The sequence below is a fragment of the Hylobates moloch genome, unplaced genomic scaffold, assembly GCF_009828535.3.
Source record: "Hylobates moloch isolate HMO894 unplaced genomic scaffold, HMol_V3 SCAFFOLD_22, whole genome shotgun sequence".
Lineage (NCBI taxonomy): Eukaryota > Metazoa > Chordata > Mammalia > Primates > Hylobatidae > Hylobates > Hylobates moloch.
Genome location: NW_026652297.1, coordinates 16,022,890 through 16,040,886, shown reverse-complemented (window position 1 = coordinate 16,040,886; position 17,997 = coordinate 16,022,890). Strand labels below are relative to the sequence as shown.

General features: G+C 38.2%; 1 protein-coding gene across 14 annotated transcripts in view; it reads left to right on the top strand.

The window, feature by feature from the left end:
- The window catches only part of CEP63 (centrosomal protein 63), a 165,149-nt gene that overhangs the window by 26,116 nt on the left and 121,036 nt on the right, over positions 1 to 17,997 (top strand). For 12 of the 14 annotated variants that reach the window (XR_009211720.1, XR_009211721.1, XM_058433771.1 and 9 more), the window contains one exon: positions 17,856 to 17,951. Coding sequence is in view for 12 of the 14 variants with exons in the window: in XM_058433771.1 (XP_058289754.1) it covers positions 17,856 to 17,951 (96 nt within the window). In the remaining 2 variants the exon portion in view is untranslated. Of the gene's footprint in view, positions 1 to 1,937; positions 2,091 to 5,774; positions 5,885 to 17,855; positions 17,952 to 17,997 lie in introns of all 14 variants that reach the window. The other 2 variants (XM_032144236.2, XM_032144239.2) reach the window with 2 other exon arrangements.

Below are 17,997 nucleotides of genomic sequence, written 5' to 3'. Positions count from 1 at the left end.
CTTCTCCATACTCGGAAAAGAAGTGGAGGTTGACAAAATTTTTCCAGAATCAAAACACATCTTTCAAGTATGTGTTATAACACATTCATAATCCAATTTGAGCAGTATATGATACAAGAACTAGAAAATAGGGCTTTATGTTTTTGTCATTGTATTAGTTCATTCTGTCATTGCAATAAGGAACTACCTGAGACTGGATAAGTTATGAAGAAAAGAGGTTTAATTGACTCACAGTTCCACAGGCTGTTCAGGAAGCATGGCTGGTGAGGCCTCAGGAAACTTAATCATGGCAGAAAGTGAAGAGGAAGCAGGCACATTTTCACATGGCGGAGGAGGAGACGGAGCAAAGGGGGAAGTGCTACATACCTTTAAACAACCAGATCTCATGAGAATTCACTATCACAAGAACAGCAAGGGGGAAGTCTGCCCCCATGAGCCAATCACCTCCTACCAGGCCCCTTCTCCAACATTGAAGACTACAGTTCAACATGAGATTTGGGTAGGGACACAGCCAAACCACATCAGTCATTCTTACTTGTTTGAAAAGTACAGACCTAGAAGTAGTTAGTCCTACTGTGTAAATCACTGCTAATCAAATGACAGGTCCATGATGAGATTAAAAGCTTGCACCAGAATGTAAATCAGTGTAGAGAGCAAAACCCCTCATCTTTCATAGTACCAAGTCATTAAACAGCTAGAACTGTTAACAGCTAAAATCAGTGTATATCCATCTTTTGCTGAGAAAATTTTGCTTGTAAGAATGTCAGTTACACTGAACGGTATGTTTCATGACATACTTGATTTACACTCTGCCTCAGGCTTCTTATGCTGGATTGCTGTCTGTGAATAACTTCAGCCCACCTCCAAATCATACTTGGTGGATCACTAATATAAGCAACTTATTTTGTATAAGTTAAGGCTTTCTGTGTTTCTGGTTACAGTGTTGGCACTGGGTTGCTTTTAATGGACATTCCTGCTGTTATTATCTTCTAGCTCCCTACAGGGCAGGTTGACTTTATGAAATGAGTAAGAAATTTGGAGTCCTGGCCCTGCCTCTTTTCAGCTGAATGGCCTTGGACAAGTAACTTCCATCATTATTAGCATTTAATGTTCCTAAACTTTTCTTCACCTTTAATATTTATACTTGTCACAGTAAATAAAAAGAAAAATGATTCTACAAGGCTCATAAGAAAAAATAGTAATCTTCCCCACCCCTCTGAACCTAGGATTCTTACTTCTGTGAGGAGTAATTTCAAGCCTTTAACTCCTTTTGGCATTTTCCCTATGTTTCCAAGGAACCTTTTTTACTGCTGTATTTTCATTTATAGTTTTAGCTGTTTAATGACTTGGTACTATGAAAGATAAGGGGTTTTGCTCTCTTACTACAATTATCATCCCCTCATCCTTCCAGGAATGTGTATCTTAATTTTTTGTTAGATTAATATTCAGTATTTACATCATTAAAATGGTAAATATTATTCACAGTTGAGTCAGGTAGTGTAATTATAAGCAGACTTGTTTTTTGTACTGCTTTTTTGTTTTCCTGGAAATTACTAATTGTCTCACTTTCATTTGGTTTTTTAAACATGCCTACCATTGATTCTTTCTGAAATCTCTGACACAGGTGTAAATCTTCGTCATTGTGTTTAAACAAGGCAAGTAATCTGTCCATTTTCTTTTCTTTCATTTCTTTTCCCTGTGAAGACATCTCTCCTGGAGCTTGCCATTCTCCAATGTGGATAGGTTGCTTTCAAGGATAGCTGTATAGCTGTCATCATGAGAACTCCCTTCACCATTATTCTGGAGGTTTTCTGTGCTCCTGTATTTGTGCTTCTTTGCATTCTCTGTCACCATATTTATATGTTTATGTTTCCATTTTGATAGAGCATAGTTTTGAGATCTTGTATATCTGAAAATAATCTTTATTCTATTTTCAGGCCTGATTGAAAGTTTGACTGGCTGTAGAAATCAGCTTTAGAAGTAAATTTCCCTCAGGATGTTTACAGTTAAATATGAATTATTTCAGACTTTAATGTTTGATAATGGCAAATTAGGTAATTTGGGCCAGTCCACTCACTGAGGACAAATAGGTAAGTTAGATTTAAAAAAAATTTTGCTTGAAGTAAAATGCTATCAGGATGGTGAACAATTACCAGGCTGGGATCTGGGCTGGGCGAGAGGTTCAGGGAGGTGTGTCCAGGGTTTGGGGCCATTATTAACTGAAAGTATAGAAGGCAGCCGAGAGGATAAAAGGTTGAGTGGTGTTTTTGATAACTTTAAGGGGCTAGGGGTCCATGATGGCTCTGAACACCTCCTCAGTTTGGCTAAAGACTCTGAAAGGCTGCACCCTAGGAGTGAGGATGGACCAGAACAGGCCCTCTTGAAAAAACCACTCAGCTTCAAACATCTGAATCCCTGAAATCAGTTTAAGTTAAACTTAAGAGTGCTACTGTCCCCAGGCATCTCCAAAGTGCTAGGGCTTCCAGGAACCTGGAGGTAGCAAATGTAAATTTTCTTCAAAGGAAAAATTACCATTCTGGGTTTCAGATTATTCAAATAATTTTGCAAATATAATGCTTGATACTTGCTCAGAAAATAACCTCAGACAATAAAGACCAAGAGACAAGACAACACAAATGAAAAATAGTAGAAGCAGCAGACGATAGAAATAGACCCATGATAAATCTAGATATTTGTCATTATCATGCACACAGTTTACAATAACAATGTTTATTGCATTCAGAGCACTAAAAGATAAGATTGAGAATTTCGAAAAGGAATTAAAAACTAAAAAAAAACGAGTGGAAATTTTAGAATTGAAAAATAGAATGACTGAAATTAAGGTCTTAAAGATTAAGGGATAATTAGTGAACTAGATGATGTGACAGAAGAAAATGTCTAGAATAAAGCACAGGCAAAGTGATAGAAAATATGGATGAAAGGATATGAGAAAGAGAAGACAACAAGAAAGTCTAATGTAAGTGTTTTTGGAATCCCTGAAGGAGAAAAAAGAATGAGAATGGGCACAAACAATATTTGAAGAGATACTGGCTGAGATTTTGCCAAAAGTGAGGAAGGCCGTGTATTTAAGAAGTCCAAGAATCTCAAGCAAGATAAGTAAAAAGAAACAGTTACCATGGTTGAAAACTAAAGACAAAGGGAAAAATCTGAAAAGCAATCAAAGAAAAAAAAGATTATCTACAAATAGCTCTTAACAGTTGACTTGTCAGCCAAAAAAGTGAAAGCCAGAAACAATAAAATATCTACAAAGAAAGAACATGACTTTTTCCTCTACCAAACGAGAATTCTGTATCCAGAATAAAGGTAAAATAAAGACATTTTCAGATGAACAAAAATTGAGAGAACTGGTTACAAGCAGACCTGCACTAAGGAAATATTAAAAAATGTTCTTTAGGTAGAAAGACAGTGATCCCAGATTGACCTTCAGAGCTGCAGGAAGAAATGAAAGGCAGTAGTAAATTTATGGGTAAATCTAAATGAATATTGATTGTATAAAACAACAATAGTAGATGGAGTTTTGCTATGTTGCCCAGGCTGGACTCGAACTCCTGGGCTTAAGCAATCCTACCTTAGCCTCCCAAGTACCTGGGACTACAGGTGCATGTCACTGTGCCCAGCTAACGGTAATTGCCTTTTAAGTTTAATGTATATATAAAATTATGGTGGCAATGGTGTTATATTTAAGTCAGGTTGGGATAAATGGAATTAAACCATTTATAACTAACATTAGACCTTGTTAAGTCACAAATCCATGTTTTTATCTTGAGGGAACCAATTAAAGTATATATTAGTAGAGAATATCTTCCATGCTAATAGAGAAAAATGGAATGATAAAAAAAGTAATCAGTCCCAAAGAAGGCAAAAAAGAAGAGAAAAAGGAACAGAGCTTATTAAGTACAAATATTATGTAACAAGATGACAGCTTTAAATCAAAATAGGTTTGTTAAATGTAAATGCAGTAACTGGCTTAATTAAAAGAAAAACTGTCGAACTGGATCAGATAAACATGCAATTATTATTTAATGTTTATAGAAATATAAAAACATTGAAATTAAAAGGTAAAATATATAACATGCAAACAGTTTGAAAAAGTATAATTGGAGCAGAAGCCAAAAGCATTACTCAAGGTGAAGAAAAATACTTCATAATGAGAAAATGTGAAATTTCAGGATATGTAACTTTAGTAGACATTCTTTGTGCCCTGTAGTATGTCCTCTTTGCCTCCTGATTTCCTTTTAGCTATTACATATAGGTCCTTGTGCGCTGTCAACATCTACCATAACAGGGGTTTCCAATCTTTTGGCTTTCCTGGGCCAGACTGGAAGAAGAAGAATTGTTTTGGGCCACACATAAAATACACTAACACTAATGCTGGCTGATAAGCTTAAAAAAAAAAATCTTGTAATGTTTTAAGAAACTTCACAAATTTGTGTAGGGCTACTTTCAAAGCTGTATTGGGCCACATACGGCCTGTGGCCTACAAGTTGGACAAGCTTGTAGTATACTTTGTTTAAAGAGGTGGGTTGCCCCTCCACACCTGTGGGTGTTTCTCGTTAGGTGGAATGAGAGACTTGGAAAAGAAAGAGACACAGAGACAAAGCACAGAGAAAGAAAAAAGGGGGCCCAGGGGACCGGCGTTCAGCATGTGGAGGATCCCGCTGGCCTCTGAGTTCCCTTAGTATTTATTGATCATTCTTGGGTGTTTCTCGGAGAGGGGGATGTGGCAGGGTCATAGGATAATAGTGGAGAGAAGATCAGTGGATAAACACGTGAACGTGAACAAAGGTCTCTGCATCATGAACAAGGTAAAGAATTAAGTGCTGTGCTTTAGATATGCATAGACATAAACATCTCAATGCCTTATTAAAGGGCAGTATTGCTGCCTGCATGTCCCACCTCCAGCCCTAAGGTGGTTTTCCCCTATCTCAGTAGATGGAACATACAATCGGGTTTTATAGGGAGATGTTCCATTGCCCAGATGCCTTCCTCTTGTCTCAACTGCAAAGAGGCGTTCCTTCCTCTTTTACTAATCCTCCTCAGCTCAGACCCTTTATGGGTGTCGGGCTGGGGGACGGTCAGGTCTTTCCCTTCCCACGAGGCCATATTTCAGACTATCACATGGGGAGAAACCTTGGACAATACCTGGCTTTCCTAGGCGGAGGTCCCTGTGGCATTGCATCCTTTGTGTCCCTGGGTACTTGAGATTAGGGAGTGGTGATGACTCTTAATGAGCATGCTGCCTTCAAGCATTTGTTTAACAAAGCACATCTTGCACAGCCCTTAATCCATTTAGCCCTGAGTTGACACAGCACATGTTTCAGGGAGCACAGGGTTGGGGGTAAGGTTATAGATTAACAGCATCTCAAGGCAGGAGAATTTTTCTTAGTACAGAACAAAATGGAGTCTCCTATGTCTACTTCTTTCTACACAGACACAGTAACAATCTGATCTCTCTTTCTTTTCCCCACACGTTGTTTCTCTCTCTGGGGCCTTGGAAAGCTGCTTAGATGAAATCTGGAAGTGTTGGGGAGTTAACACTCTTAGGTCTTAGGTCAAGGTTCAAGTGGTGGAGGGACTAGGTGAATTCTCCAACTTCCCATTCCTCAGAGGGATGATTCTGAAAGATTCCATCTGGTTCCTTAGTGGGTTCCCAGTGGAATTCATCACCAGCTGCTTACTTCAGTAATATGCTTAATATGCTCAATAGCACATCCTTTATTAGCTTTCCTTCCTTCTCTGCCTTGCTCTTCCAGTGTCCTCACTGTGCTTTCTGGGGTCACCTCCAGTTGCCCTGAAGTCCATGTCTCAGCCTACACTTTGCTGGGGGGACTCAAACCAAGATGAAAATATCTGTGTATGTAATGTAAGTGTCTAGTTAAATAGTTTTAAAAGAAAATCCTCTTTCTCTCTTACCTGTATGTGAAAAGTGACAGAACTAGGAAAAAACAGATGAAGCCACAATCATAGGGGAGAATTTTAACACATTTTTCATAGTAACTGATGGAATAAGAGACAAACATAAGAAAGAATACAGATTTGAACAGATGATCAGCAAACTTAATTTTTATATATAGAATGTTATACAACAGAATTTCAGAGTACACATTCTTATTAGCACAAAAAATACCCTTACCAAAATTGACCGTATGCTGGGCCATAAAGTAAATCTTGATACAATTCAAAAGCTTGACGTCACAGGTATGGTCTCTGAACATAGTGGAAATAAGTTAGAAAAAGATAACTTGAAAATCTGCATACATTTGGAAATTAGGACATGAAGTTCTGAATAATTCATGGGTCAGTGAGGAAATCACAATGGAAATTAGAAAATACTTTGAATTCAAAATGAAAATACAACATCAGACATACAGAATGCAGATAAAATATGTCAGAGGGACATTTATAGCCATAAGAGCATATATTAGAAAAGAGGAAGGGCTGAAAATTATTGAGGTATTGATTCATCTCAAGAGGTTGGGAAAAGAACTTGCTAAATTTGAAGAATGTAAAAAGAAGGACATTTTTTAAAAATGAAAGTAAAAGCTTGGAAGTGATATGACATGAGAAAACTTCCAAAAGAAAACTGATGTAACTGTATTGGCATGAGACAAAGTAATCATCAAAGCCAGAAGCAATACTAAAGATCTAGGGACACTTAAAAATTATGAATGGATCAGTTAGGTTGCTTTAATAATTCAATTCTATAAATACTTAATAATATAGCCTTAAAATATACAAAGAAAAATGGGCAGAATTAAGGGAAAAATTAAGTACATGGTAATCATGGAAGACTTAACAAGTAGCTCTCAATTGATACAAGCAGAGAAAACCTCAGTTAAGGTGAAGATTTGATCAAGATTAACAAACTTAACCTAGTTAACAAACTTGACTTAATTAACCTAAATAGAACATTGTACCTAATTACTGCTGAATACACATCCAAGTGAATATGGACCATTTACCACTACTGCCATAAAGCATGTCTCAACATATTTCAGAGGATTAGAATCATGTTTTTTGACCAAGGTGGATTTAATCTAGAGCTCAGAACAATGAAAGACAACCAGAAAAATCCTCAAAAGCTTGGAAATTAATCAATACACTTCTAAATAACCCATGAATCAAAAGAAATCACAATGAAAAATTAGAAAATATTTTGGACTGAGTGATAATGAATATGGTACGTATCAAAACTTGTGGAATGCAGCTAATGTGGTGCCTAGAATGTTATCTATGTGTGTATACATATAGCTACATTTTATATACAGCTAAAATTATGTATATTAGAAAGGCTGAAAGTGATCTAAGTAGCCATTTCAAGAAAAACAAAAAAACCCCAGCAAATTAAAACCAAAGAAAACAGAAAGAAAAGATGTAATAAAGATAAGAACAGAACTAATAAAATAGGAAACAAATGTATAAGAGGATGAACAAAGCCATCCTCTTTGAAAAAAATTAATTGATAACCTTGGCAAGACTAATTAAGAAAAAAGGGGGGAAATAACTAATGTTAGCAATTAAAAAGAGAAACCATAATAGAGCCTCTGAATAGTAAAGGAGTTATAAAAAGATACTATGAATGACCATGTACCCACCCCCCCCCCCCCCACAGTAAAACATTTAGATATAATAGAAAAATCCCTAGGAAAGCACAGCACACAAGAAAGGTTGAAACACGTGAACAGTACCCTGTTAAATTGATTTTTTTTTTTGAGATGGAGTCTCACTCTGTCGCCCAGGCAGGTGTGCAGTTGCGTGATCTCAGCTCACTACAACCTCTGCCTCCTGGGTTCAGGTGATTCTCCTGCCTCAGCCTCTCGAGTAGCTGGGTCTGCAGGTGCGCACCACCATGCCCGGCTAATTTTTGCTTTTTTTTTTTTTTTAAGTAGAAATGGGGTTTCACCATGTTTGTCAGGCTGGTCTCAAACTCCTGACCTCAGGTGATCTGCCCGCCTCAGCCATCCAAAGTCCTGGGATTACAGGCGTGAGCCACCACGCCTGGCTAAATTGAATCTGTTATTGAAAAACCTGCTCATAGATAAATCTCTTGCGCCCAGTAGACTTCATTGGTGAATTCTACCAGACATTTTAAGAAATAAGTAACACCAATTCTATATAAAATATTCCAGAGAACAGAAGAAAAGATAAGATTTTCTTAACTCCTTTTATGAAGCATCATAATCTTTATTTCAAAACTTAACAAGGATGTAGCAGTTAAGGAAAATTACAGGCCAGTCTTATGTGAATGTTAATATAAAACTGTTAGTCAAAATATTAACAAATTAAATCCAGCAATATTTAGAAAAGATATTACATACTAACTTAGGTTTATTCTAGGCATTCTAGGTTGTTTCAACATTCATAAATCAATATAATTCATCACATTATCAGAGGAAAAAACACCATAGTTATCTCAATCCAGAAAAAGAATTTAATGAAATTCAGTTATCCATTTGTGATAAAAATATTAAAATCCCTTAGAAAATTAGAAATGTAAGGGAATTTCCTTAATCTAGTAAAATGGTATATAAGAAACATAGCAAGTAGCAATTAATGTAACCCATTGTTAGAAGCTTTCCTTCAGAGATTGTGAATGAGACAAGGATGCCCAGTATCACCACTTTTTTTGTTGTTGTTATTGTAGTGGAGGTGTAGCTAGTGCAATAAAGCAAGAAAAATAAAGATAACAGGATTAGAGAGGAAGAAATACCACTGCAGTAATTAGCACATGCTTTGTTGGTGTACACAGAAAACCCAAAAAATCTATGTAGACAGACTTAGAATTAGCAAATGAAATAGTAGGTTTGCTGAGTTAAAGGTTAATTTACGAAAATTTATTGATTCTTTATACCAGCAAAAAGCAATTAAAAATGAAGTTAAAAAAGATACCCTTGACAAGAGTATCAAAAAAGCACCAAATACAGTAAATCCAATGAAAGAGGTACAAGACCTCTGCACAGAAAGCTCTAAATTATGGAGAGAAATTAAAACTGATATAAATGGAAGAATAGATTGTGTTCATGGATAGAAAGACTCAATATTTTAAAGGTATTGGTTTCTCCAGTTTTGATCTATTAATTCAGTATTATTCTAATTAAAACTCCAGTATATTTTAAAGTGAAAATTGACAAGGTTGATTCTGAAATTTATATGGCAGTAGCCAAAACCATCTTGATGAAGAGAAATTAAGGTGGAGTGCTTAGGGTACTAGAAAACAAGATTTATTAAAAACTATATTAAGACAGTGTGATATTGCAAGGATAGAAAAACAGACCAATGGAACAGAATAAAGAGTCCCATAACAGAGATCCCACATATGTGAACATTTGATTCATGATAAGATGGCACTGCAAGGTGGTGGGGAGTCTTTTCAATACATGTCACTGGATCAACTGATTAACAGTATGGGGGAAAAAGAAAGATTTTGACTCCTAGTTTTATACCATACACCAAATTCACTTCTAGATGGATTACAAATTTAAATGTGAAATGCTGAAAATTTTCTAGAAGATGACATAAGAGAAAATCTTAGTGCCTTGGAGCAGGGAAAGATTTCTTAAAAAATAATGATAAAAGGTTACTAATTTAGACTATATTAAAATAATGAACATTTCATGTATTTACAACATACGACCAACAAAAGATAAAGAACATCTATAAATTAATAAGTTAACTGAGTAGAAAAATGGGCAAAAGACAAGTAATCATTTCACAAAGGAAGATATCAAAATGACCAGCGAGCATGTGAAAAGGTGCTTGGTTTCACAGGTTACTAGGAAAATGCAAATTACAATCACAAGATAACCCTAAACATACACCAGAATGGCTAAAAGTTAAAAGACTAATAATACTAAGTTACTATAGGGGTATGAAACAGCTCAATGTTTTATCAAAAAGAGAGCTGTACTTTTCTGTGCAAATATTTACTTTCAATTTAAGTTTATTTTAAAAAGCAACAGTCAATTCCCATTTTCAGTAGTAGAAAATGTACATTTTGTGTATTTTTTCCCATGGGTATTCTGGATTGTTCCCCTTTGGGCCTGAAAGTTTGGAAATGGTTGAACATGACTTAGCATGTTTGCTTTCTGCTTTAAACATTAAAAGTCCTTGTCTTTTCACATTTATCTTTTTACATTTACACAAAGTACATTTTTCTACTTGCTTATTTCTTTTATATTAATATATTCTGTTTACATGCATAATTTTCCCCACTTTGTTTTATTCTAGAACTCTTGTAGTAGGAAATACTAGAAGATCTGTGAATATCTTAGTCTTGTTACCTTCATTAACAGCTAATATTCTCACTTGTTTAATGATCAGTGAGTGACTTAGTATTGCATAAGAATCAATAGTCCAATTAACTAAATTGAAGCTCTCATTTCTCCCTTTCAGTGTTACTGAAGTTTTATTTTCTGGGAGGGGGATGTTGAATTCCACATTATTGTTTTTAGTGTTTTTTTCGGAATCATTTTTCCAGAATACTTTTTACCTTTTTGAGGATGGACTTTTTGCATTGCTCTTTAACTATATAGAGTGTGCAAATGACATTTCAGCCAGACTTGGAGGAGCTGTTCTGGCATTTTGGTTTGCAGATCAAACATGCACTCTCTTTTAGTCTCTTTTCATTGTATTTCTTCTCCTTTTTTCTTTTGGATCTGGTACTGTCATCTGCATTTCTTTATTAATTAACAAATTTGCCTAGAGGTAGTTTTTACTGCTCCTTGTCTTAAAAACATTTTACTTCCTACCTTTCTCCTTGTCAATAAGCAGGATATTTGTAATTAGATCAATTTGGGATTGATCTAATCTGTTAGTGATGGATGCAAAGACTCAAAGTGCCAAGAGATCAGGAAAATTCAGATCAATCCAGGAAGGAGGAATCATTAGGTGTGACTCTCAAGGACAGGGATCTTTAAGAGGGTCACAGGGTCATACTGGCAAAGTGTTTTTTTCTGGATGTGGGTTCACAAGGGATATAGGTGATTCTAGTGAAAGAAGAGAGCCAAATGAGAGTGATTGTGAAGCGTTGTAGTCAGAAAGGTGATGGTTTTTCTTTTTTTAAAATTTAAATTTTATTTTAAATTCAGGGGTACATGTGTAGGTTTGTTATATAGGTAAACTTGTGTCGTGGGGGTTTGTTGTACAGATTATTTCATCACCCAGGTATTAAGCCTAGTACCGCTTAGTTATTTTTTTCCTGATTCTCTCCCTTTACCCTCCAGTAAGCCTCAGTATGTGTTGTTCCCCTCTATGTGTCTCATGCGTTCTCATCACTTAGCTCCCATTTATAAGTGAGAATATGCGGTATTTGGTTTTCTGTTCCTGCAAAGGACGTGCTCTCATTCTTTTTTATGGCTGCATAGTATTCCAGTGTACCTCAGTTTGTTTATCTAGTCTACCATTGATGGACATTTAGGTTGATACTGTGTTTTTGCTCTTGTGAACAGTGCTGCGGTGAACATACATGTGTATGTGTCTTTCTGATGGAACGATTTAGATTTTTTTGGATATATACCTAGTAATGGGATTGCTGGGTCCAATGATATTTCTGTTTTTATATCTTTAAGTGATCACCATCATCTTCCTTAGTGGTTAAACTAATTTACACTCCCACCAACAGTGTATAAGCATTCTCTTTTCTCTGCAACCTTGCCAGCATCTGTTATTTTTTGACTTTTAAATAATAGCTATTCTGACCAATGTGAGATGGTATTTCATTGTGGTTTTGATTTGTGTTTCTCTTATGATCAATGATGTTGAGCTTTTTTTATATGATTGCTGGCTGCCTGTATGCCTTCTTTTGAAAAGTGTCTGTTCATATCCTTTGCCCTTTCTCTCTGGCTGCCCTTAACATTTTTTTCCTTAGTTTCGACCTTGGAGAATTTGATGATTGTGTGTCCTGGGAATGATCTTGTGGAGTATCTTACTGGGGTTCTCTGCATTTCCTGAATTTTAATGTTGGCCTCTCTAGCTAGGTTGGGAAAGTTCTCATGGATGATATCCTGAAATATGTTTTCCAGATTGGTTCCATTCTCCCCATCTCTTTCAGGGACACCAATGAGTTGTAGATGTGGCATCTTTACATAATCCCATATATCTTGGGAGTTTTATTCATTCCTTTTCATTCTTTTTTTCTCTGTTCTTCCCTGTCTTATTTCAGAAAGCCAGTCTTCAAGCTCTGAGATTCTTTCCTCTGCTTGGTCTATTTTGCTATTAATACTTGTGATTGCATTATAAAATTCTTGTAGTGTGTTTTTCAGCTCTATCAGGTTGGTTATATTCCTTTCTGTACTGTCTATTTTGTCTGTCAGTGACTGTCTTATTTCAGAAAGCCAGTCTTCAGGCTCTGAGATTTCTTTCCCCTGCTTGGTCTGTTTTGCTATTAATACTTGTGATTGTATTATGAAATTCTTGTAGTGTGCTTTTCAGCTCTATCAGGTTGCTTACATTCCTTTCTATACTGCTAATTTTGTCTGTCGGTTCCTGCATTGTTTTATCATGATTCTTAGCATCCTTGGACTGGGTTTCAATATACTCCTGTAGTTCAATGTTCTTTGTTCCTATCCATGCTCTGAATTATATTTCTGTCATTTCAGCCATCTTAGCCCAGTTCTGAACACTTACTGGAGAAGTGATATGGTTGTTTGGAGGAAGGAAGATACTCTGGCTTTTTGAGTTCTTGGAGTTCTTGCACTATTTCTTTCTCATCTTTGCGGGCTTACGTTCCTTCAATCTTTGAAGTTGCTGACCCTTGGATGAGTTTTTTTTTTTTTCCTTTTATCATACTTGATGACCTTGAGAGTTTGATTGTAGTATAAGGTGGATTCAGCCAACTGGCTGTGTTCCTGGAAGATTTTAGGTGGCCATTGCTCAGCTCCCAACTCCTAGACTGTGTGCTCTAACTCTGGGGGGCTTGTATTGGGCCCTAACTTTTTTCTCTGGCTCCTTGAAGTTAGGAATCCACTGCATTGGGGGGTCAGAGTGCTCCCGGACCACTAGTCACTACACCCCAATGGGTGGTGGCAGCCAAAGCGTTTCATAGTGCGGTGACAGTGGGATTCATCCTTGTTTGCATGTGCCAGCAGCAGTGGTAGCAGCAGTGCAGTGGGGGACACACTTGTCAGCTGTGGCAGGGTGCTGGTGGGTGCCAGGGTGCCTGCCTCCCTGAGAGCATTCACCACAGTGGAGGCGGCAACACAGCTGGGAGGTGAGCGGGGGCCCCTGCTGGCAACTGTACGCAGTGGCACTGGTAGTGGTGTTGGCTTGGGGGCAGGGAGCTGGTGGTTGCAGGTCTGTGTGCCTTCTCTGTGTACTGCAAACAGGAGTGGTTGCTCCGTGCAGGGGAGGATCTGCTATTCTCTGTGCCTAGTTTCACTCCTACGGCAGTGTTGGTGCAAGGAAGGGGCACTGATGGAGGCGGGGCTGGCTGGTTTGGTGCCCACCAAGGTTCTGTCTGCAGTGTTGGTCAGTGGGGACATGGGAGATGAACTGCACTCCTGCCACAGCAGTGGCAAGGTGGATACATGTACACTTGCCTGCTGGTGGGGCAAGAAAAGCAAAACCTGCCGGCATAGGCACATGCCGGCATAGGCACATGCCAGCAAAGCCATGTGGGGAGTTGCTGTGGGCCCAGGGAAGCTGCAGTATGGGGACTGAATGTACAGGCTGGTACATAGCCATGGCGGCCACTCCACTGGAGCTTTCTGCTGGTCAGGCATAGTCTGCCAGCACAGAAGCTATGATGCAGTCCCCCAGGCCACCCAAGGCTGCCCTGTAAGCATGTGTGGCCAGGCTGGGGCCCTGGGAGAGGCCAGCAGGCCAAGGGGTGGTCAGGTGAGACCAGCCCCATATGATGGGCAAGACCACCCCGCAGAGTTCGGGTCCAACAGTTGCCTTAGAGCTGAAGTCTCCTATGGGTGCCAGTTAAGCCTAGGGGGATGGCTATCCCTGGCCATGCACCACCACAGATACTCCCACACCAAACCCTTTGGGCTCCATGTCAGCTGGCTTGCTGCCCCTATCACTTCTCTAAGTGGCTCACCCTGTCAACTTGAGTGTTCATGGTGGTCGAGGGGTTCCAGAGGCCCGTGGCAAGAGTGGGTTGCTGCTTTCTAGTTCAGCTCACTTGTTTTTCCAGAGCTGTTTGGGCCAGGAATGAGTCCAGGTGCATAGTCGCGTCATGTATGGTTCCCAGCTTCCTCCCCCTTCAGCCCAGCTTCTGTGTCTTCCCTCCATCCGCTCTCAATGACCCCCTTTAAAGATCTGTTAGGAGCACACCAGTTGTCTCAGTCCCTCATTGGCAGCTTTTCCTCCTGGCTGTGTCTAGTCAGCCATCTTGCCGTCCCCGTTTTTTTTTTTTTTCCCCATTCTTTGTCTTCAATTTTTAAAAACCTTGGTCAAAGAACTCTTTAGGCTAAGTTTGAGAACTCCCTAGTCAGCTCCCATGCTGTTAGCAGATCTTATGAAATCATTTAAAGTTTTTATAATTCTGCAGGTGGGTCTTGTCTAACGTGATAGAGGGCCAAAAGGCCACACTACTGAAAGTTTAAGGAGGGGTGTGTGTGTGTGTGTGTGTGTGTGTGGTGTTTTGAGGGTTGCCTTTTCTCTTGGTTGTGTTATGTTAGGAGTAATGGCTGTTACATAGTGATGTGCTTGATGTGCTTTGTCTTTACGGGTTATAGCGGTGTAGACACGAGTCTACTTTTGGGGTAATCTGTTTCCCTTTTTTCTTCTGTCTTTGCTAAAAGCTATTGCTCATTTCTGCTGAGCATTGTAGTTACCCCTTCTGCCTACCACACTTTCTAATTTTGGATCTTCTGGTGGATTGTAGGCTAGGAAATATGAATAGTTAAGACTCTTCAACTTGTTTTAATCAAACAGATGAGTCCTCATGATCTTTATCAAAGCAAAGTAGGTGGGCTTAGGGTCAGCCTCTTTTCTTTTCTTTTTAAAAATATTCTTTTCTTGCTAATAAAAGCAGTAGCCATTGGAGAAAATTTAGAAAAGACAAACTATGAAGCAAAAAATAATCATAATACCTTGAATCAGAGTTAATCTGTATTAACATTTGGTGTATTTCCTTTAAGCTATGTAAGTAGACTTCAGTAAAAATCCTTCACAAAATTGGGATTTTAGTATAGTATACTTTTTATGTCCATATGTCTTTTAAATGATAAGCATTTTTCATGTTAACTATTTTAATACAGCTTAATGTTTGCATATTTTATTATGTACATTCATTCATTATATTCATTCACAGTTTATTTATAAACATTCAGATTTTTTCCAATTTGTCCAGTCTTTATAAAAGAACAAATCCCCATTGACAATTTTTTTTTTTTTTTTTTTTTTTTTTGAGGCTGAGTCTCACTCTGTTGCCCAGGCTGGAGTGCAGTGGTGCCATCTCGGCTCACTGCAACCTCCACCTCCAGGGTTCAAGCGATTCTTGTGCCACAGCCTCCCGAGTGGCTGGGATTACAGGCACCTGCCACCAGGTCTAACTAATTTTTGTATTTTTGGTAGAGATGGGGTTTTGTCGTGTTGGCCAGGCTGGTCTCAAACTCCTGACCTCAAGTGATCCACCTGCCTTGGCCTCCCAAAGTGCTGTGACTACAGGCGTGAGCCACCGCACCCGGCCCCAACAAATTCTTAACATCTACATTTATTTTCTTCTTTTCCTTTTTTGTAGAGAAAGGGTCTCACCATGTTGCCCAGGCTGGTCTTAAACTCCTGGGCTCAAGCCATCCTCCTGCCTCTGCCTCCCAAAGTGCTGAGATTACAGGTGTGAGTCACTCTACCTGGCTCTACATTGATTTTTTTACATGGATTTCTAAAAGTAGTGTTTACCAAGTCAAGATTAAGATTTTTTTTTTTTTTTTTTTTTGAGATGGAGTCTCACTCTGTCGCCCAGGCTGGAGTGCAGTGGCACGATCTGGGCTCACTGCAAGCTCCGCCCCCCGGGTTCACACTATTCTCCTGCCTCGGCCTCCCGAGTAGCTGGGACTACAGGCACCTGCCACCACACCTGGCTAATTTTTTGTATTTTTAGTAGAGATGGGGTTTCACCGTGTGAGCCAGGATGGTCTTGAGCTCCTGACCTCGTGATCCGCCTGCCTCGGCCTCTGAAAGTGCTGGGATTACAGGCGTGAGCCACAGTGCCCCACAAGGTTAAGAATATTTATAAGTGTTTTAATACCGACTCCCACATTGCTTTCTGGAAAAGTCACATGCTTTGTATTTCAGCACTTTATGGGTCTTTGATTCCAATAACTTACCCGCACAAGTCTCGTTTTATAAGATCTTTGCTAGTTTGATAGATATAAAATGCCATCGGATGTTTTCCTCTGATTACTAGTGAAGTTAAGCCTTTTTTCATGTTTATTGGACATTTATATTTTTGTGGGAATCATTCTTGTCCTTGAGTTATTTTTCTGTTGAGAGCTTAATACTTGTTACAAATTTGTAAGTTTTTTGTATACTAAAAGTTAAAAGTCATTTGATTTTTTTGTAAATATTTTTCTCAGTTTATTTACCTTTTAATTTTGTTAATTGGATTTTTTAAAAACAGAAGTTTTACATGGTTAAATTTATCATTTTAAAATTACTTTTTCATTAGTTTTAAGCTCAGAAAATTTCCTTTCATCCAGAAATTCAGTTACATCAGTCACTTACATCTTTTTTTAAAACTAGACTTTTCCATTTTATTGGCTGTATTTACCCATTCTTTCAGTTTGAACTTTAGAATGACTTTTTCAAGTTTCTTACAAAAATAAATTCCACTATAATTTTTTATTGGAATTGCATTCACTCCTCATTCTTATAAGTAGTTTATTTCTAGTACTTTAAAAAAATTTACTGTTCTAGATTGTGATTGTTTACTCCCTTCCGTTCCCTGTTTTCCCTCTCCTTCCCTACTTATCAGTAGATGAAATTCTAGCTGGTTATTAAAAGAAATACTGCTGGATACTCGTGGAGGTGAAGGCTTGGCAGAAAATAGATGTCACTGGTATCAAGTCATTGAAAAGTGGGTTAGGATAACTTCCTTACCATGGTTGGTGGAACTCGTTTCTCTGAAGTTGGGTAAATGGTAAAGCAGGCACAAGCCTCCTTTTGTTTTCCTGTCTGACATTACTATTCTGTACTTTATTGTAGAGAAATTATTCCTAAGGTCTTCTAGATTTTTTATGAAGTATTGTTGGTTTCCAGGGCTCTCAAAACTTTATATTTCTTATTTTCATGAGGTTTTTTTGATGAAAAGGGTTGGGTAGGATAATCAGATAGAGAGAGACAGTTTCGGCCAGGCGCGATGGCTCACGCCTGTAATCCCAGCACTTTGGGAGGCCAAGGCAGGTGGATCACGAGGTCAGGAGTTCAAGACCAGCCTGGCCAAGATGGGGAAACCCTGTCTCTACTAAAAATATAAAAATTTGCCAAGTGTGGTGGCATGCACCTGTAATCCCAGCTACTTGGGAGACTGAGGCAGACAATTGTTTAAACTTGGAAGGCAGAGGTTGCAGTGAGCCCAGATTGCACCACTGCACTCCAGCCTGGGTGACAGAGTGAGACTCCAACTCAAAAAGAAAAAAAAAAAAGAGAGAGTTTTCATCTAAACCTAGAAATTCTAAAAACTAGTTGTTTGTTCACTATTTTTTGGCAGTGTTAAGAATTGTTAAATAACTAGGTATTTGACTTCCTAAGAAGTGGGGTATCACCATATATATGCATTTGAGGACTTGAATTTACAAATAAATACAGAGATTATTTTATATTTTTGTATCTCAGGGATGTTGTTTCAATGATAATAGTGAAAAATACTACCACCTTTCTGCTTTTAGGTTGGAATGTTGCATCAGCAGGTAGAAGAATATGAAAAAATCAAGCAAGAGATGACCATGGAGTATAAGCAGGAGTTGAAGAAACTACATGAAGAAGTGAGATTTTAGTTTTGTTAAATGTTGTGTGTGTAGTTCTCTCTCT